The sequence below is a fragment of the Numenius arquata genome, chromosome 4 (genome assembly GCF_964106895.1).
Source record: "Numenius arquata chromosome 4, bNumArq3.hap1.1, whole genome shotgun sequence".
In the NCBI taxonomy this organism is placed as follows: Eukaryota; Metazoa; Chordata; class Aves; order Charadriiformes; family Scolopacidae; genus Numenius; species Numenius arquata.
In genome coordinates this window covers 15,128,769-15,151,515 of record NC_133579.1, presented here as the reverse complement: position 1 = coordinate 15,151,515, position 22,747 = coordinate 15,128,769, and the positions used below count along the sequence as shown (strand labels likewise).

The 22,747-nt window shown below is 36.2% G+C and overlaps 1 protein-coding gene and 1 non-coding gene across 2 annotated transcripts in view; both read right to left on the bottom strand.

Moving 5' to 3' along the window:
* Nucleotides 1-22,747, bottom strand: part of CCDC178 (coiled-coil domain containing 178) — a 168,846-nt gene that overhangs the window by 126,277 nt on the left and 19,822 nt on the right. The window contains exons 8-13 of the mRNA XM_074146850.1: nucleotides 18,267-18,424; nucleotides 15,164-15,255; nucleotides 14,903-15,039; nucleotides 9,695-9,878; nucleotides 4,437-4,499; nucleotides 1,629-1,790 (exon numbers count right to left, since the gene is read on the bottom strand). Of these exons, the coding sequence (XP_074002951.1) occupies nucleotides 1,629-1,790; nucleotides 4,437-4,499; nucleotides 9,695-9,878; nucleotides 14,903-15,039; nucleotides 15,164-15,255; nucleotides 18,267-18,424 (796 nt within the window). The remainder of the gene's footprint in view (nucleotides 1-1,628; nucleotides 1,791-4,436; nucleotides 4,500-9,694; nucleotides 9,879-14,902; nucleotides 15,040-15,163; nucleotides 15,256-18,266; nucleotides 18,425-22,747) is intronic.
* Nucleotides 13,583-13,653, bottom strand: TRNAG-CCC (transfer RNA glycine (anticodon CCC)). The gene has a single exon. It is a non-coding gene; the product is annotated as a tRNA-Gly (tRNA).

The following is a 22,747-nucleotide window of genomic DNA, read 5'->3' as shown; positions in this document are numbered from 1 at the left end:
TACAGTTAACAATGCACAGCCACCTATTCATACGTTGTGGGTCAGCTCACATTTGGAAGGACTTGTTTCCAAGGATTTGCCTGTATTTCATGGTGGAATACAGAACAAAGGCTTTGAGTAGTATGCAAAGCTTAATTTAAGCATAATGATAGAAGGACAGACCCCAGTTTTAGTATTGCTGATTTGTACAATTACCAACGTGAAAGCCAAACTCTGTTTCACTCATGACAGAAAACTGAAAACAACTGAAATTTTTCCTGGGTTTCCAGTTGTTCTCAGAGCCATTTCCCAAAAGAAGAAAAGGAATAAGTACCTGCTCAAGGAAGAGACATACAAAAAGGATAAAGCAAAGGTATGGAAAAGATCTTAATTAAAAAAAAAAAAAAATAACCTGTGAATAAATTATATTCCAAATACTTGTGCAAAAGAAAGACTGAATGGTTTTTCTTGAGGGTTTTGCTTCAATATGATCTACAGACATTACATCTTGCACTAAATCACAGTTCAGATTTCAAATACTTCCACATCAGTTCAGAACAATAAGGTCTGCTTATAGAGATTTTCATTGATGTGGCAGGGGAACATGCAACTATCAGAATCACTCAGGGAAATGATCATCTACCTAGCTAGGTCTCGTGTTTTTAGGACTACTAGTCAACTTATCCATGTACTATCTGGTATTTTTCAAATGCATCCATCATTGTAATACCTTGTTTTCAAACAGTAATTTATTTAGATAACATTTTCCACTTTGCCCTAGGCTCTCTATAACAACTGTTGTAGCACTCCACATAACCTTTTTCCAGACCTGCTCAAAAGAGTAACTGGAATCCTAGCTAAACTTGTATGACTGAGAAACATTTCTTTCATTATTAAACTTAACTATTTTAGAGCTGGTGGTATTTAAATCTTTGAAACCTTTGGTTATTTCTCTGAAAATTTTCCCAAAGTTTTAAGCTGAGGGAAGGTTAACACCGCTAGTATACCCTGCAAAATACAGAGAATAGGCTACTAGGTCATCACTGGATAACTGGAGGAAAATGGCTCTTTTGGCCATACTTTCAAGGTGATAGAGAGACCAACCAAAACATGTCACACACTATGACAGTAGGAATGCTCTACTAGAAGCAAAAGAAATGCTTGGAAGAGAAGAGTGTACCAAATAAGGTCAATTCAAGTACGTTGAGGAACTGTTTTTAATAGAAAAATCTTATGTTTTTCTTATTATACAAATAGTCCTTTCATGAGAGGAAAGACAAACATTTTACCAGCATCATCCATAAAGCAGGGAGGCCAAGAAGGTCCCCAGCATGCCATGGCTAGGGGCTTATACACTAGTTGCTCTCATCAGCTTGTAAGCATCCAAAGTAGTACAAAGGAAACAAGCAAGTATTAAACAGTCTTCCATTTTATACGAAAATAGATCACAGAAGTTAAAAGAGACAGAAAGATTCTTCTAATACAGATAGCAAGAAAGGTCAAAAATAAGGCTGGAATTATGTTATATTTTGTTACATTGTATCACAGCACAACTGCACGGCAAAATCCAAATCTTCTGTTTCCTCTTAATTTTTTCTAATAATGACAAAAAATATGCTAGTGAGTGGTCTATAACCCACTACTTTTACCTCATGTTTTTCTTTAAAGACATCTTTATTTCTTTTGAATTTTGTTTCTAGATCAGGTACTTGTCTCTCAATCTCTTCTATCCTCTTCGTATCTTCCTTTCTTTTCCTGAGTTTCTCTTTTCGCTTTTCCTGTAGCTCATCATGTATTGCTTTAATCCTGGCCTGTTTATTAAAATAGATGTAGAATTAGCTTCCAATATTTCAAAAGCAGAAGCAGAACATGAAAAATCCAAATCTGATAGAACACTTATACTCTTAAGTAAACACCATGAATAGACCAAAAGTTAACAAATACATCATAAGGTGATTGATAATGTCTTTAAAATGAAGGAAAAGTCGACCATTAAGTCAGTATATTGTCAGAAGCCTTTGAACAGGAAAAGCTGAATAGTCAGAAGAACTGGCAAACATAAATACAGCAGAGAAATCAGAAAAAAAATTAGGAAATGTAAAAATGATATTGAAGCAGACAATGAATTTACAGTACTATTTAAGCAAATAGTAGAAAAGAATTCCATAAAAGAGGACTTAAAATTCTAAATATTAATGCAAAGAGTGAAAATCTTTTCTGGTGGGAAACATAATCACAATAGATTATGTGATTATGTGATTAAGTTGCTAGATTTTGAAAAAAGGAGGAAAAAAAAAAGAGAAGGAAAACACCGCAGAATGGAAAGGAGCAGCATCTTTGCAAAATAAATGAACACCCTTCAATGTTGGGAAATGCAAGTTCCAGCATACATCCCTCTGCCCAAAGAAAGAAAAAAAAAGAAAGGCAGAGAAATACTATGTACCAGCAGCTGTATTCTTCAGAATGGGCAGGACTTACACACACTTACAATTTCTAGTATCTAAAATTCACCATCACTTGAACTCAAATATTTATCTGTGCAGCAAAGAGTGAATACACAACTTCTGATATTGATATATATATACACACAGACACACATATGTCTATATACATTTAAAGTGGAATGCAAATGGCAACATTTTGAATTCCTTTCAGCTGTAGAAGCAGAGTGAAATAAGCCAAGAAGATTGTGGGAAAGAGGGCAAGAAATGACCACACATGTGACTCACTCTTTTCAAAGTATTATACTAGGTGGCATATAACCCCTTTTTCTAGTTTTAAATCAAAGTCTATAAACAGAGTTATCCTTACCAGGAGTGTTTCAAGTAGGAAACGCAGTGCAATTTCTGAATTCCTATAGAATGGCATAAAATTAGGTAAAGTTACAGATAATATTCCAGGTGACAGCATGGTTGGTAGGTGAAATGGACAAGCTTCCCAGAAAACAACTTACATTTGTGGATCTCTGTTGCTTTATACTCGGGAGGCATGAGGAGATTCCCTGATCTCAGAAGAGGGTCTCATCTAAACTGCTATTCACTTTGACAGTCACTAGCTAATGATAGCTTTTGCACTTTCCTTTGACATCATCAGTAAGTTTTGTCCTATTTGTAAGAAAAAACCTTTTGACAGCAAGGATATAAAGGTCGTCTAACCCAGAGAAATGAGGCTTTGGAAGAAAAATAGGAAAAATATGTTTAGTTGAAACAGAACTTTAAAACTACCTTACAAGTAGTAAAAGATGCATCTCAAGAACCTCTTTTTCCTGAAAAAACATGAACTACAATGAAAAAAGCAGTTCTGAGCACAGTGTTTACTTCCCATTAGGAAAGCATTCTTTTGTTTCTATCTGTAAAAGGAAAGAAGTGGGCTACAGCTGCCACTGAGGATCTTTACCAAGAATCAAGAGAAAGAAAGGAAATTTTTAGTTTCAATGAATAATTGTAAAGGATCAGTAGTGAATACCAAAAGGGGAGGAAGATGTTTGGAAGCACCAAATCAAACCTGCCAGGCTGTGGCAGTCAGGCCCAGAAAAGTTCCCTTCACCCTTCTCTGAAGCAAAGCCTGAGAATCAGAGGGAAGTTGTGCATCAACCACAAATGCGTGCAATGAAGACCTTGTGCACCACCTGGCCTAGAAGAGGAACATTCCACACTTTCTGCTAATGTCTGGGGCAAACAGGAACTGCAAGAACTCTCTTAGGGCTTGTCTTTCTAGAAATGGGAGATGTAGATACTAGATTCTGCTGTTGAGCTCCTTCACAGTTCAAAGTTGCAGAATACAAGAGAAGCTGTGTAACAAAAGTGAAATGGAGGTTGTTCAGAAGCAAATAAAAATGGTTCAGACTTTTCTCAAAAAAAAAAAAAAGGGGGGGAATCCAAAAATCTCTGAAGAACTTCTAGTCATCACAGTAAAAGCAACATTTAATTCTAAAGAAAAATAGCCTTTGACAGCTCTCAGAGTAAATCTCTCCTATCTGAGACCACTGCAAAAGGAGCCAAAGGGGGTTTGTAACTCAAGGACTTGCAGTAGAAGGCTGCAATGCCTCCCTCCAGTTTTGGCTATGTTGTTTTGATACCTCATGTGTCATTATAATGTATGGTGAGGGTCTGATAGCAGTTTCTACAGAAACTGAAGAAAAATACACAAATTCAAATGATAATATCACTGCATATAGAGATTATTACTACAGGTTTTTTATCTTTTAAAGCAAACTGGAAATTATTGTGAATATCTGGGAAACAAATAATGTTTCATGTTTTCATGAGTATTTAAATTTTCCTAGCTGTTAAACAGCAGGCATCATTATTCAGAAAAACTTTCTTATTATTACTTATCTTATTACTTAGCAAAAGCCTTCTATGTGAGTTGGTCACAAGGTACTCAGTTAATTCATGGTAGGAAGTAAAAAGAAGAAGAATTTAGATTTGAAGTAAAATGGCTACTGTCATGTTTACCTGAGTCACTTTACAAATTTTCTTTTGATCTTGAATTCCTTTTTTAAGATTCCACTCTGAATTCTTAGGGGAAAAAAAAAGCCATATACAACAAGTTAATGTACAACAGCAATGATAATTTAACATTAACATCACAGTAAAGATGAACATAGCTTTCCAATTTTTTCTCAAGTACCATAAAACTATATTAAAAAAGGGAATTTCAACAGCGTCAGGCACAAGAATTAAATAAATAAAGACCATACTATAAGAGAAGTAACAATATTTTCTAGATTTAATGTAATTTATTTTTGCTAGCTTAAATTAATTAAATACATGAAGACACTGAGCTGGCTTACCTAAATGGCTATTGAGCATCAAATGTTCAAAATTTAAAAATCTCAGTGCTTTCTATATTTTATATGATGAGATTTTGTTTGTAATTTCTAGTGAAAAACTGAACATGTTTTAGCCATTTCTTATATGACTGTCCAACTCATATCACTTCTAGGATAACAGTGATATAGCACGTTATTATAGTTTGCACTTTGAATACCTCTAATGTAATATATGTCAAATTAGCAGACCATTGTAACTATACCTGGTTAAAATCTGTGTCAAACCCCAATTAGGGCTTTTTGTTTCCTTTTTAAGTGAATTTACGGAGTTGGAAAACTGATTATTAAAGCAAAACTAGGCACAACATGGCCAACAGCAAAGTCAGAAATGGAATCAATCAATTCTATTACTGAAATGTACTTATTCAAGATGTTTTATTCACATCCATATCTGCACCTTGGAAGTGCATATGTCATCAGCACTTGGAGAGGGAGGTTCCTGCATAAGGAGGTCATAAACATCTCCCAGATGACATATACATAGGAAACGACAAAAACAGGTGCCAAACATCCTCATGTAGGAACCCATCTCAAAACAACTATACCCTCTACCCCAAAAACTTGCCTGCCTTGCAAGGCCCAGCGCTGCTTGTGGGGCAGAGGCAAGGGGGGCTCGTGCAGCAACCATGTCGGACAATGATTGCAAGGCAGGCGAGCAAAAGCTGGGGTAGAGTGTATAGTTGTTTTGAGAACCAAGGACATACATTCTTTGTTATTGGTACACCGGCGACAGAAGTCTTGTGGTAAGCGAGCTTTGAGACATCTTGTCTTTCTGTCGGGTTCTTATATCCCATATATCCTCAAACCCCAAATCCAAAAGATTATTAGGAACTTCAAGGAAATAGAAGCGACGGAGACCAGTGTTCATGTGGAAAACACATCCTCTAATCAATGAGTAAAGGCCTTCTTTTCCAGATCAAAGTTTATACATTTGCTCCCAGGATAATTCCAAGCAACAACTCCTGCCCATGGCCCTGCCCTCCCCCTCACACCTCCTTGCATATGCATATAACGTATCCAAATCCAAATCCTCAGTCTATTAGATGAACATCTGGACTACACTCCAAAATGCAGTAACATTTTGAATGACTAATGATAACCCTTGGTGATTGCCTCAATATATTTTTCACTCTACTCAGTAGCCCAAGGATACAGTTTAACTGGTGGTTACAGACATACACTTTTTTCAGACACACCAGGGGGTAATTGTTCTCACAGAATATCAGTGGAGACCAGGCAGTCAGCTATAAACTGCACCTTCATTTATATGATCATATTCAAATTCACAATATTCAACTGTTGCTTAGGTAGACAGCTATCTTAGCTACCTTAGCTTCTGGGCCTCCATTCACACTTTTAACTTGCAAATAGCTCTTCTAAGTGGTCACCTTCCCTGTGTGTCTTCATGTGTACGTGTGCTTTAATTGACTATAAACACAAAGCTTTTGCTAATTTATGGTAACTAAGACTAAATATAGCAGCCTTAACTTAAAGCTGTTGACAGAATGGTCAGAATGGTAGGAATGGAGGTATTAATTAACAAGGGCATTGAAGCAACTTGAGAGGTGCTGGAAAGCAATCTTATCACTGAAGGCTGGACCACTAGTAATGGCTTCATGTAGACGTCAAGTTGTGCCAACAAGTAAACCAGAATACCTACAGAATGAAATTCCATCTCCAACCATAGATGTATAGCTTTGAAATACATTTCTGACTGACTACATGCCCAGGATTTTAACATTATGACTTGAGAAGAGAGCTTAAGGAAAACAAAACCAAAAAAACCATTTAAAAAGATTTTTTAATAAAAATTGGAGGAGTGTATTAAAAAGGTTATGAGGAACAGCTAAAAGAGTAAAAACAGCTAAAGAGCAAGCCAGACAGAGATTACTTGCAGATATCACATTGGAGGCTCAAAGTACATGCAAGCCACGTTTTGACAGACACTTTGGAAATATCAAAGAAAATCAACACCACTAAACAAAAGGGAAGTTATTATCAGCAACACAAAAAAGTTGAAATTATGTTTAAAAAAAGGAAAACAGAAAAGATCCTGAACTTTGCCTATTTAAATCTAAAAATACCATCAGACATGCTAAATAAGAGTTTTTGAAAAAATCTATAAGGGACATAAAACAAGTCCTTTTCCAAACACATCTGACAGGAAGCCTGCTAGAGACAATGTAAGGCCAACAGATGATCAGAAGCACTTAAAGACGGGTTTACCTTGCAGCACGCAGAAAACAGAATACGTCTGGGGAAAAAATATCCCAAATTCCAAACAAATAAAACCTTCCAAACCTTAAGAAGCAAATTCAGAATATGAATTATTATGAAAAAAAGAATTAGCTGACACATGGAAAATTTGATGCATAGGAGATGAATCAGCGTGATTGGGGAGCAGTCCCTCAAAATTCAGCAGTTTTCTGAAGGATTTAGTAAGTATTTGGAGAAGAGATATCTGGGTGATACAGTCTAATTGGACTCCCAAATGGTATTCTGTAACACATTATATCAATGACTCCTTAATTAATTTTGCATGAGTTAAGGATAAAAGTCCTCACAAATAATATATAATGCATTTAAAGACAGAAGACCTACAATAGAAATAAATTACCAGTTTTCGCAGTGGCAGTTACAGTGGGGTCTTGTAAGTATCCATGCTGGATCCTGTGGTTTCCAATTTATTCAGAAACAATATGGAAAATGGGGGATTTTGTGGGATGACTTAGTAAAACCAGCTGGATTTTTTATTTGCAGAGGACAAAATTCAATTCAATGGAGGTTAATGTATGTTTGTACATTAGGACAAAGTCTTCACTTTATACAGGGCTGGACTCTGAGCTGGCTAGAAATCAAACAGGAACATGACCGTGAAGAATGTAATGCTCCACTGCATTTAAAACAATAAATTTAATGTTAAGGACTATTACGAAAGGAATAGAGAATAAAACAGAAGTCATCTTTATACCAATATATATGCCTATAATGTGTCTATGTACTGAATACTCTATGCTCTTTCCCCACAGTAATAGAAGTGGAAAACAGAACTGGATGACAGACAGTTTCCACTCATTAAACAAGTTAATGAATTAGGAGACTTCAGCTTGAGAAAGAGGAAGAATATGAAAGAAGCCTATAAAGTCATGTCTGACGTAGGAAGTGAATATGGAATGACTGACCAATACATCTTTGAAAATAAGGACTATAAAGATAGTGTATGATAGGCAGAAAATAAAGAACCAAAGTAATTTTTGACACAAAACACGAGAAAGCTGTTGAAGTCCTTATCACAGTATACTGTAGATGTCCAAAATCAAAAACATGACTGTAAAATTCATGGAATAAAAATTCATCAATTCTAAATTAATTTTTAATAGTTAAAGGGAAAATATAAATTAAGACACCAAAAACGCAGGAGATGCAGGACAGCAAATAAGCAGGGGCTTTGCCTGAATTCCTTCTAAAATCCTAATTTCTTAGACTAATATTTAGCATCCCTTAAATACTTAAACCATAAGAATCATATCAGATTTCCCTGACTGTACTGTTGAACACCCATTTGTGTAAATATTTCAGCAAACAACACTGAGAATGTGGAGAAAGTGGTGCTTGGCAAATTTATCCACAAACAAGAAAGAAAAGTCATACAAATTTAGTATTAAAACATACGGCTACAAGCCAACATAATATAACAAAAAAGACAATTTATAGAACAAAACTACATTGTGCAAATGCAGACATTGCCCGGATTATAAATTTCATCCAAGAGAAGAAAACCTGGCACTACGAAAGGCCTTAACAAACACAAAACTGACTCACCCCTATCATTGTGAAAACGGCTCTAAAGTTCTCTAGCTTATGTTTTACTATTTTTTCCCTTGGCTCTATAAGCTTTTTAACTGGCTCTGTTTTAAATCACATCCAACAATTCCTCTTTTCTTTTCAGAAGCAGAGTCTGGTACTTGGACATACCTTTACCTTTGGCAAGCAGGTAGGTGAAAAGGAAGGCAAGGAAGCAAGTGGAGGGACTAATATACCAATGTATATTATAACCAGAAAAACACTATTAATGTTCTCGATTTTACTGACTGCAAGTTAGGAAGTCCGAAAATTATTACAGAAAATAAAATTGTAAAAGTCTTTCCATCCAGAAATACACTTTACATACAACAGAAGATCTCTAGTGAAGAATATGCAAAACACCATTTGTATCTCCCTGGTATTTCATCTCCTTTTAAAATTCCCCATATTACTTTCTTACCATATTCCTGAATACTGAATCCTCCACCCTGCAATAACCCTGATCCAAAAAGCTGTATCCATATGTACAATATTATTCACTAAGAATTATGTAAAGTGGAAAAACAAAAGCCTTGCGAGTCTTGTAAGCCTTCATAGCCATGGCAAGGCTTCTATATAAGGATAAATTAAAATCTTAATTCTAGATAACTAATGGCATCCAAATGATAATTAAATAATTATTCTAATGTCGTATTTCATTTGCAATGGTTACATTTACTATCAAATAAAACTATACTGATTTATGAATTCTTTTAATCAGCCACATAAAGAATGAGATTATTCTTTGTTAGTAGTCTTTTTAAATCACCTGGGAATAATAAAATCTTTGTATTGCTGAGAATATTTAATGTCTTAACTTTACTTTTGAGCCTGCCATTACCTGTGATCAGTTAGTAACCAATTTATTTTCTCTTCAAGAGACTACTGTTATTTATTATTTTTCAAGTGTTTTAAAATACACCATTAAAATAGTAAGTTTTAAATTATTATTTTTTTAATATTAGGTTGCTTGCTCAGTAATTCTTTGATTAGAAGATCATTATGTTTGATTCTTCCACTCTAAAAACTGAATTATACCTTGTAAGAGATTTCTTCTGCAGTTTTGCTTTTTTTTAAGTCCTCATACTTCCTTTTTATTTTGTTGTAGGACAATTCAGCATTAGAGATATCTTCCTTTTGCCTTTCTATTTGCTCTTCAACCTTACAGATGTTTTTGCAGATTGTTTCGACTTCTGACTCATACTCCTTCTTTTTTCTTGAACTGTTGAAATAAACCAGCCAATCTTATATTTCATTTTGAAAAGTATATTAATTCAAATAAAAGTAAACCCCAGTATTGAATAAGTAAAGCTAAAACATGTTAAAATCAAAAGCAGTATTTTATCATCCTGCTATTTGATGCTGAATACACCAGGCTCTTCCTCAAAACTTTAACGTCTCTTTCTTCATTAGAATAAGAATTCTTCATTAGAATAAAGAATTACTGATATCAAATAATTATATGTATCCACTTTTTGTTTTCCTATATACCTGTACTGTTAACCTGTATCATAGAATCACAGAATGGCTGAGATTGGAAGGAACTTCTGGACATCATCTGGTCCAACTACCCTGCTCAAGCTAGGCCACCTATAGACACTTGGCCAGGACCATGTCCAGATGGCTTTTGAATTATCTCCAAGGATAGAGAATCCACAACCTGCATCTGTAACCTGAGCCAGTGCTCAGTCACCCTCACAGTGAAAAACAGTTTCCTGATGTTGAAAGGGACCCTCCTGTGTTTTGGGTTTTGCCCACCACCTCTGGTTCTGTCAATAGGCACCATTGAAAAGAACCTGTCTCCATCCTCTTTGTACCTTCCCTTCATGTATTTATATACATTCTTGAGATTCTCCCCTGAGCTTTCTCTTCTCCAGGCTGAACAGTCTCAGCTCTCTCAGCATTTCCTCAAAGGACAGACGCTGTAGTCCCTTCATTATCTTCATGGTCCTTTGTTTGACTCTCTCCAGTATCTCCACACCTTTCTTCTACTGGTGAGCCCAGAACTGGTCACAGCACTCCAGGTGTGTCTTCACCAATGGTGAGTAGAGGGGGAGGATAACCTTCCTGAACCTGCTGGCAACAGTCGTCCTAATGCATCCCAGGATGCCATTAGCATCTTTTGAAGAAAAGGCATATTGCTGGCTCATGTTGAACTTGGTGTCCACAAGGACCTCCATGGCCTTTTCTGCCAAGCTGTTTTTCAGTCGTGCGGCCCCCAGCATGTACTGGTGCTTGGCATTGTTCCTGCACAGATGCAGGACTTTGCACTCCTTGTTGAACTTCATGAGGTTCCTTTCAGCCCATTTCTCCAGCCTGTTGAAGTCCCTCTGGATGGCAGCACAGCCCTCTAGTGTATCATCCACCTTTGTTTGGTGTCATCAGCAAACTTTTTAAGGGTACACTCCACCCCATCATTCAGGTCATTAATGAAGATAAACAGGACTGGACCCAAAATTGGGCCCTGGGGTACACCACTAGTTAATGGCCTCCAACTTGACTTTGTGCCGCTGCTCACCACCCTCTGGGCTTGGCCATTCATCCAGTTTTCAGTCCACCTCGCTGTCTGCTCATCCAGCCTGTACATCAACAGCTTGTCTCTGAGGATCTTAATGGGAGACAGTGTTGGAAACCTTCTTATAGTCCAGGTAGACAATATCCACTGCTTTCCCCTCATCTACCAAGACGGTCATTTCACCATAGAAGGATATCAACCTAATCAAGCATGACATCGCTTTGGTGAATCCATGCTGATTACTCCTGATGAATTTCTTGTCCTTGTGAAATGTGCCTGGAGAAGGTCTTCCAGGATTAGCTGCTCCATCACCTTCCCAGAGACTGAGGTGACACTTACTAGCTTGTAGTTCCCTGGGTCCTCCTTCTTATCTTTCTTGAGCACAGGAGTGACTTTTGCTTTCCTCCAGTCCTCAGACACTTCTCCCAGTCACTCAAAGATTGTTGAGAGTGGCCTCACAATGAAAACAGCAACCAGCCTCAGTAGTCGTGGGTGTATCCCATCAGGACCCATGGGTTTATATAAGTCCAGTTTGCTTAAGTATTCCTTGACCTGATCCTCTTCCACCAAGGGTACATCTTCCTTACTCCAGTCTTTCCCCCTGGTTTCTGGGACCTGGGATTCCTGAAGGCTGGCTCCTGCTAGTAAAGACTGAAGCAAAGAAGGCATTCAGTACTTGAGCCTTTTCCATGTCCTGTGTCATCAGGTTCCCTGTCACATTCAGAAATGGGCCCACATTTTCCATAGTCTTCTTTTTGTGATCTATACACTTACAGAAGCCTTTCTTGGTGCCTTTGATATCTCTTGCCAGATTTAATTCCGTTTGGGCTTTGGCTTTCCTAACTGCATCTCTGCATGCTCAGACAATGTCTCTGTATTCCTCCCAGGTTACCTGTCCCTGCTTCCAGCTTTCTGTACACTTCCTTTTCCTGTCTGAGTTTTTCCGGGAGTTCCTTGGTCATCCATGCAAGCCTCCTGGCATTTCTGCCTACTTCCTACTCATTGGAGTGAACTGCTCCTGAGCTTGGAGGGAGTGATCCTTGAATATTGAACAGCTTTTTGGGACCCTGTTCCCAAATATAATATAAAACTATCCGTTTTTGATAAAAAGAAAGTGGCAAGAACAGCCCTTTTATCTGAAAATTTTAAAATTGGTCACAGGGTTTCAGTTCATCTATCTTATAATAAGTGGCCATATCTAGGGTACTTCATACCAGTGCAGTGGTACAGGTTCGTCATACAGATGATGAATTAAAATTCCTAAGTATGTTGCTATTTGCAGAATTCTTAGGTCACATAAAACAATTTTAGTTTATTTGCATACAAACAAACTTTCAGTCGAAGTGAACTGTTTAGCAGAAGTGAACTTAAACTACCATTCAACTAGACTGCTGGATTACACAGCAAACTGAATCAAATACAAATACCCTACAGGTAAATACTGATACTGCTTTGAGTGACAGAATACAACCTCTGTATGAGTATCTGCTGAATTAGAATGATAAACCTAAATGGTATTGTAGGGATCTTCACAAGATATACAACATTATTTCCGATAATTAATCTATAAACCCACAACAGGCCGGCACCGACCACACATTTCCTTAGCTGAATTAGTGGCCAGAATATTTCTCTCAAAGATCAGCTTCTTTAATACAGGATGTCATTTGCTTAGTTAAAGGAAGGAAACACAGTTTATCTTACAAAACCCAAAGATTTCTAACTGCACAAGGACTAAACTTCATGGATTTCATACATGTGCGCACACACACTCACTGCACATTCCATTTTCAGTGCACGTGAACTGCTGGTTGCTGAACATACAGCCTTAGTCAGCAGCACCTCCTATAGAGTCCTTGAAAAATCTGTAAGACAGTGCAAGCCCACAGCAACTGAATTTCCCTTCCCAAAATTCAAGTAACACAGAAGCACAAAGCAAAAGAACAAGAAAACATTGCATATATGCATCTTGATGACCTCTAGCTAACATATACCATGTATGTAGTGTGTATTATAATTGCCCTTTCTCTATTAAGAGATTGTCATAGACTAAACTTACTGTGATTCTCAAGCAGTTAACCAATCTGATGGAGACGAGAACTCATTCCCAACAGGACTGCAACTGCAACGTGATCTTTCCAAAATGCAATATATTACCTACAGGATTCAGCAATGTCACACAGCTGTAAGACCCTGGTTTGGAGCCATGACTGACTGGTTCACATAAATTGACAGACGAGCATTTTTCAGAGATATTGCAGAACTTGTAATAGCCCTACGAATGAACTGAGCTCTATGTGAAACATGAGGGACTGTCATGGTTTAATCCCAGAATTTTGGGGCAGTTTAGGTTGATTTGATTATATAAAAGTTGTAGGACCGCAGCTGCTGCACGGGGAAGGGATTTTCCCTGCACCAGCCAGGAATCGAACCCGGGTCGCAAGAATGGGAATCTTGCATGATACCACTACACCACTGGTGCTTCCCTTAGTACCTCCACAGAATCAAATCACCGTGGGCTGCCCCAGGGTGCAAAGTGCTGCATAGTCGGTTATTGATTTAGATAGTCCTTAAATACAACGCGTTCCTAGCTCTTTTTTCAGCTGTTGAGACAAAAGAATCTTGCATAGATTTAAAAGATCTTGTTCCTTGTGAATTAAAACACTAGATATTATCAAGATCTGCTACGAGCATATTAGGAAAAACATAGCCAAGAGTACACATATGAATGGCCCAAATCTTCTCTAGGTGATAATGTTGAAAGATGATAACAAAAAAGAGTAACACAGAGTTTTTGGCTAAAGGGAGGCAATATGAAAGCAAACATCCTCTGGCACTTCTAAATTTAAGACCATTTAGTTAGGAGCCAGATCATTAGACAGTAATAATAGTTCTGTTCTTCAGACACAGGTCTGCCTCTATCACATACACTGATCAAAGAATCACAGAATGATAGGGGTTGGAAGGGACTTCTGGAGATCCATCAAGTCCAACCCCCCTGCCAGTGCAGGTCCACCTAGAGCAGGTTGCACAGGATGGCGTCCGGGTGGGTTTTGAATGTCTCCAGAGACGGAGGATGGTGCCAGTCTTTTTTCAGTGGTGCCCAGTGACAGGACAAGAGGTAACAGGCACAAACTTGAACATAAGAAGTTCCATCTAAACATGAGGAGGAACTTCTTTACGTTGAGGGTGGCAGAGCACTGGAATGGAATGAAAATTTCACTTTATTTGCTGTTATATTATAAATGCACTGAGAATATTATGAACAATATAGTTTAAAGTATAGCAATTTGGAATCAATAAACTGAGGAGTTACAAAAGATGTGTGCATAACGTCTTACAAGAATTCAAAGAAAATAGAAAAAAGCAATATTTCAGATTGTATGTTCATAACCATCATATATGAAAAAAATAGAAATAAAATTCATAACATTTTTTACCAAAATGTTTTTGGGACTGAGGTTTGTGTTAAGAAAGAGAATTTCAGAATCTTCCTCATTTTGTTTTATTTATTTGTCAAAGTGTATGTTTTGCCTATCGCAGAATTTTAGTTATTTTCTTTCAAGTGAAGTTCAAAAAATTAGATTATAAATTTCAACTTGAAGTGATTTGAAATTCTTGAAATGTTAAATTACTGACAGAGTTAAAATAAAGGCAAGATTCATTTTTATAGGAATGCTTTGAGTGAAAAAATAATATTTTTTATTTTATATTTATATTGCATGCATTACCTATTTCCAATTTTTTGCAAAATCTTTTCATTTTCTCTCTCAAGTTCTTCATTTTCACTTTTCAAAATGTCCAGTGCTTCATTAATATTAAGAATTGTTTGCTTTCTATTCTGTAGATCACTTTTCCTGGTGGATTTCTAGTGAACATTAAAACATTAAAACCCCTTTAGCATGAGTTGAAATTATTTCAGGCCAACAGAGAAGATGCAAGTAGGCAAGCATTTTTACTTCATTTATAAAAAAAAACAACAAAAAACTTACTAATTCTTCCACAGCTTTAAATACTTCAGAAGAAGCAGCTGATATTTTTACGTTCTCATCTCCTTGGGCAGCTATTTTATTATTCAGATCTTCTATCTAGAAAATATTTTATAAATAAAGTAAAACAAATATCTCCTATATTTCTTTGTAATAATTAAAAAATATGTTTAAAAATAAATTTCAGAGGAAGGCTATTAAGCAATAACTAGACATATTTCATGCTATATTATTCATGTGCACATTGACCTTGTGATGTATTCTACCAGAATCTTTAGACGTCACAGTATCAGGAAGCACACACTCACAGTCTGCTAATTTATACATGACATGGTATATTTGAACAGAATACCTTACGTCACTCTCAGCCTCAAGATTTTCCTTAATACCTCAATATACCTATTGACTTAATACAGATTAATACAGAGATTCAATGATGGATCAATCACCAGAGTTTAAGGAAAAATGAGGATGCTAGGGAAGCAAGCATCTATAGGATAAGGAAAACATCTAAAGTGGCTTTAGATAAATAAAGGTGTATCTGCTCACATTGAGCCTAACGAACTTTGTTTCCTTCACCTCTCCTTCCTCTACAGAGGCTGAAACAACATAGCTACCCTGACAGAACTTACCTATAAAATCTGCAAAGAGATACGGTCTAACTGGAATATGATCAGACAACAAACATCCCCAAGCAGAATCAGCGTCAATATGGATTTTAACATAAAGGTAGAAAATACATGTGGGAAGTTCAGAACAGAATTAGGACACAGGTACTCTAAATGGCATGTAATTTCCTACTGCTACCTCAGGAATCTGATGAAGAGCAGTTTTACATAAGATACTGTGTGACTACGTCCCAGCAGCTAAGGAGGGAAACAATACAGGCTTTGTCTTGTTATCTTGTGTAGAATGGCACAGGTCTGTTGTATTTCTTTAGGATTCTGCTGATTGTTTTTACATGATTGTTCCTTCTTAACTAGTAGAGGACTGAAGGTCCTAACCTGAATAGGTAGGGATTATGAAACATGATCTGTGAGGAAAAACTGCAAAGCACCTTTGCTAATCTAGAAAAAGGAGATAAAAAAGCAAATTGTTAAGTCTCTCAATACATAAAATATTCTAAGAAATACAGTTCAGGGGAAGTTTGGGAAAGACAAAGAGAAACTGGTTACGTCTACAGGGGAAGAAAACTCAATAGATTAAGTATAAGCAAAATGTCCCAGTTTTTAAATTGCCAGTACATAGGAAAAACATGACTTAGAAATGGTTTTCCCTCTTTCAATGTTTTTAGAGCAAACATTTTGACAGGAATGACCTGAAATACTGCCATACTATGCAGGTAATTAATGAAGAAAAAAGAATAAAGGAGGAGTAGTTAAGTATGAGATTAATTTTACAAGAGTTTCTTCTAATATTTGAAGAGCAAAGCCCATGTAGATACAGAAAATTGACTTAATGCATACAGACACCTTTTGTAATGCAAACCTAGATAACATGGAAAAAAGAAAACTCAGAGTTGTCCATATGGTGCCAAAAACTCTAATACCTCTAATAGGTAATATTAAAAATTTAAAAACCAGCACGAATTAAAACAAGGGAAAACTGACAGGAAAAAAAATGCAGAAAAATATTAGTTCACATCGCTAATTCTGTCTTCAAACTTGTTGATGTACATGACATGTTATAATTTGGATTCAATTGAAACCCCACTGAAGTCACTGAAAATAATCCCAACGTTTTCCTGATTCTCAAAATAACTACATTATCACAGTAGCATTCCTGTGATGATCGGAAGAATCACTTTGAGCTTTCTGAAAATCCACTTTTATTTATAAAGATTTATTCAGTTAGTTGATTTAGCCACGTTTTTGAAGGAAATTGGCAATAATAAGTCAGCTTTATGCTAAATTTAGGTCTGGCTCACTTTTAGCATAAACTAATCAAAACAAAGGTCGTAACCAAACGGAGCAGTCTCATACTCCACCTTATCCCTGTTGCGCGTTTCTCCCTTTCCCTTGTGTTGGTCTTAATACCCAAGTAGAACCCACTGAAGCATATTAGGTCAGGCAAACCCAGCTGGACACATGCCCAGAAAAGGGGTGGGGGGGCGGGGGGAGCAGTTTACTGATAAGTATTGGCTCTGTTTGAAAATCGTGGTTTTCTAGGTATCAGTTGGTAGCATCACTGGTGCCAATAACAGGAAGAAAACTGTAATACATAGTGCAAGAACATACCTATTGTCTAATATGACTGTATCTTTAGTTTTTCAGGGGGTGTGCTTTGGGTTTTTTAAGTTCTGGGCATGCTTGGTAGATTCAGCTTCTCAGAAATACTCCATCTAGATTCTGGATTCCCCTGGATCCTTAGCAGGATCTAGCTATCTAGCTGCACTAATTGCAACAGTACTGGGCATGTACAAGAGAGTGAATTTCATACTTTATTTATACATATATACATTCACATATATTCACATACTTTTACATACAAAAAAACCGTCCCAAGTTCTCTTGTGGGTATCTAAATCCTGTTTTAGGCATTTTCTACTGTTTCCACACACGGAGCTGTCAATTAATTGAAAACTCCTACTCAGGCAGTGTGAGGAACTCCAGTTCAGATTTTAAACTGCCAAGTACAATAAGATTTCAAAATGAATGCTAGACAAATACAGCAGAAACAGGAGAATTTTAAGTAAAATAGGGTATCAGTACATATGCTGTAAGAGTGCATCATGTCATCCCAGGTAAAAAAAATCTACTAATTCAAGAGAACACTTATGCTGTCCCACTAAATGCATACTTTTTTCCATGTGATTTAAGAAGATAAGCAATATTAAGCATATATGCATCCAACAACAAAAAATATCCAGGTCACTTAAAGGAATGTAAGATGATTCTGATATTTTTAATAAATAAACCTGAAAAATACTACAACAGAAAAATGAACACGAGAGTTCTATAGTATTTACCACACTATTTGTAAATTAGTATTTGTATTTTTACTTTTACAGAGAACCTTAACTTTTAAACACACAAAATATTCAAGCATTCATGTACTTTTCAATAAAAGATACTCATTTACTTGCTTGTTTATAAATATTCAAGACTCACTTTGCTGTTCCAACATTTTGCATCTTCCTGGATTTCTGCTTTTTGCTTCACTAACTCCTCAAGGTGTTTTTCATCCTTTATAATCTTCTCCTCTGTTTCTTTTAACTTCATACAGTATTCGGTCCAAATAAATTCAGAATGCTTTAACTCATTCCTAATAGAAATACACACAAAGTGAATCCATCTATTTGGAAATATTCCAAGGTAGTCCCTCTCCATAAAGGAAAATGTAAAGCAGATCTGAATTAGTAAAGATTTATTTTGATTCTCTACTACATTTCTTGAACAGGTATGCATGAGAGAATTTCAAAATATCTACCCTGGCAGGTTCATGCAATTTCAGCCAGATATCAAAACTACTCATGCTACCAGTTCACTTGTACTTAAACAGCCTTCCAACATTAAAACTTCTAATTGGACCTCTGAACAGGTGTTGGTGTAGTTAAGCACAAGACTTTGTTTCATACCGCACACGTTAATTAAACAAAATAGGAGTCAACTTCTTTCTCTGCTACCGGCTGAATCTAGTTCAGAGCCATCTTCACTTATCAATCCACTGCACTGTCATCTTGTGGACAAATGTCATTTTTACTGACATCAATTCCTCATGTAAAAAGGAACTTGAAGACAGTAGACAAGGTCAAAGGAGGGGATAAGGACTTCACGTTCACTCTGAATACTTTCACTTGGAAGTGCAGATTTATCAGCAATATGAAAAGGAAAACTGGTCATAATTACAAAAAGGGATAATAATAACTACAACAATCATCAGGAAAACACTCCCATGAGGCACTGTCAGGCCTCATTATAGACTGTGCACAGGCCTTTTGTTACAGCCATGTATAAGAATGGATTTGGTGAAAGGCAGAAAAAATAGAGGGAGATCAGGTTAAAATTTTACAATGACTGCTGGTGCTTGTCCCTTATTTTTATTATTTTTTCAGCAGGCAGAAAAGAGGAGTTTCCCCATGTTCCCCAGAGAACTCTCTTGGTCAATAACACATTCCAAAGCATGCCTTACATTGAAAAATAAATCCACCGCAGCAGAACTAAGACCAACAGTAGTTGAATTTTAGAGACATCTACTGCATTACAACACAAATAAAACCTCAACAAGTTTTGCATATTTAAACACAGTAAAACAACAGAGAACAATAATGTAGAGATTTCATTACTAATTCAAGAGCCATTCCTACAAGATTATTTGACAGACAATCTTTCTTTACTTGCTTCCAAGATTTCCATCTAGTGATGGAGAAAAGACTTATCTTGCAAAGTCATGTTCCAAATGTCACAGAATATACATAACACCAGTGTGAAACAGAACACTTTGAACACCTCTACTTTCTTAGGTGCCACCACCCATGAAAGAAACATATAAGTTATACTTGGAATTTTTCTAATGATAGACATATAAAAGGCATAGACTGTAATTTTCTTCTCTTAGCTATCAGCTACAGCTTTCTGAGTACAACGTCACAGAAAAATACATTATTACCAGCCACAGTGAATATGTGTAAAAATAACAGACTGTGCTGTGTCATGTACACCAGCCTCAATATTTTGAGTTTCATGCAGTCTTCATCATTTTCTCACTGATGGCATTGAACATAAAGAAAAGAGTATCAACTGCAGAACAGTCTTTCAAGTCTGTGCCGTCACAAATGTGTGTCTCTCACACCTATCAATACCACATGTTATTCTAGTCCGCCTCAGATGGCAGCTGAAGGCTCTGCTCCCTCTGTAATGTACATATGACTTTAATCACCAGTCTAGCAAACGACTGGGGGCGGGGGGGAAAGACACAGTAGGGGAAAATAATTAATTTCAGCACTGAGGGGCAGAAAAAAAGGCTTCTATTTTACTTTTTCCTGTAAATGCTGATATTCCTAAAAACACTTGCATCAATAGCGTTTTTAGTTTAATTTACGTGCACACAAACAAAACAGGTTGCAATGTGCACAACAGTCTACATCACTGTCATGTGGTATGAATAGGAAATCAATTAGCTAGGTGAAAAAGAAAACATACATGGTATATTTCTAACAGTATACATGATGAATTTCTGGTATTAGTTATCTATTGTCATTATCATGGGGATTTTACTTACATTCTGACTTGGATCAAGAGAACAAAGAGTTCCTCTAAAGCAATTTTAATGCACCTCAGAACAAAGGCTTGCTACAAGAAAACACCACACTTTCTGTCTTGCACATGAAACAAACTCAAGAATTTTGATTTCCACCAAGGCTAAAAAAAAAACACCAGAAAAACTGCCCACACTGACCTACAACTGCTAAGCAAGCCAGCAGCTGTGACACAGTGACAGAATTCTGAAGGGAACTGGACAAAATCCTGCATAAAAGACTATTAAAAAGTGAAGTAGTCAGAAGGTGAGATGAAAAAATCTAATACTAATGAAAAAATACAAAAGATTAAGTGATCAATTTTCATTGAAAGAATAAGTGAACAACATGGTATCTCAAAATCCCGTATCTGTTGCTTTGATATATTTACAAATGATCTGAAAGGGCAAGGAGTAGTGAAATTAAGAGTTTGCATATAACGTGATTACAACAGGCAAGGCCAAAAAGAACTAAGAAACTTAAGAAAAATTTCAAGACAAACTAATGAACTGGGGAACAAAACAGCACATACCATTTAGTGTCCAAACTCAGAAAAATGTGTAAAATCAGAGAGATTAAGTATACCTTAAAATTCTAAATTAACTATATCAAATTGAGAAAGACACGTACGTATTTCCACAAACACTCAGAAAGTCTACTCAATACTTAGCACAGTTAAAGAAGCTAAGAAGGTGTTAGATTAAGTAAGAAATATGATGAAAAATATTAGAATAAAAAAATGAGACTAAGACATCCCTGTTAAAGTCACTGACATGGCTTAATTTGGAATACATTACCTTTCAACCCATTTCAGAAAAGCATATTACAGAAGTGACAAGGAGTCAGAGGGCATCCTGGAAAGATCATAAAACACAGAAGCCTTCTGAGCGCACATTGAAAATAAGGTAAATTGCTTTAGAAAACAGATAGAAAGAAGAAACAAAGTAAAAATCCAAAGTCACAGAGGATATAGGCTAGTGAATAAGGATCAAAATACACAGCAATACTTATCATCACATAAATCTTAAGGCTTAGACTCCCAAACTACAGCAATTTGCCTACAAGAGGACAATAACAAATCGCTGGTGACCACACTTTGTAAATACAAACTGATAAGGAATAAAGTTTAATAGTAGGTATATGCTGGAATAGTGAAAAAAAAAAAGAAAAGTAAAATCATATACAATTAACATTATTTATTCTGCTATTACATGATAAAATCACCTCCAGCAATGGATCACTATAACCACTGCTAACAATTCTTCCCAGAAGCTAGTAATTCAGATAAGTTGACAGAACACTAAACAGGCCAGTAAAACACTAAACTGATTTGCAGAGTATCTGAATACATAGTAATAAATCACACCACATTTTTGGTAATACTTCTTACTCAGGACCTGATCTTTCCCATAATTAAAATCAACATGAGGTTTGCAATGAACTTAACCAGTTACAGAATCAGGGTCCATGCTGTCTGATTTCTCTCAGCTGGAACCCACGGAGGAGCTAATGAGCGTTTGATCAGATAATCTCTATACACATATTTAAGCTATAATTAAAATTCCAAACATTGTGAAGACATTGTGAAGCTTGCATTCACAGGCTCATATCCATCAAAAGTAAGCATTATCTCCTACTCTTCACACATCTCTTCTTTTGTTTAGACATATGTAGTGACTTTAATTGGAGAATCACATGGTAATTTCCGTAAGTCACTCCAGCTTTGACAAGTGTTGATATTAGAGAATTCTGGTCTCAGGTTTTGTATAATAAAATACTTCAGTTTCAGTTAATATTTCTGACTACAATTTTAATTTTCATATGCTACGATTATTTCCAGATTGCAAACTAGGCTCTAAAATGAAAAAGTTAAGCTTTAGTTAACTAAACATAAACATGCCTACTGTGAATCATTTTAGTCTTAGAGGTAATAAAATGTAATTAGCATAAATACTTCTAAATATAGTGTCAAAATTGTCCTGAATTCAAGAAAAACAAGACCAAGAAATTCACTGTAAGGGTTAGAATCAAAAAAGGAAAAAGTCAAACATGCTGACAAAAGAAAGAAGCCAGACAGAGGTGCTTCTTTCTCCAGTATTGTTAAGCTATCCATCTTACAGAAAAATAATATTTTTTTTTTATCCTACACTGACTCGTCCTTACTGAGACATAGGCAGTTTGGATCTCATTACAAGCACACAAGCACTTTATGAGTGCAAGACTGGAACTTCTCGAGCAGCAATGTCATTTGAGTAAATGCATGTTACCCAGGATGCCTCCTGTTCCCATATTAAGGTATAAACATTTTACAGAAGAGCTATGATCCTTCTTTAATCTGCAGTTTAATGCCA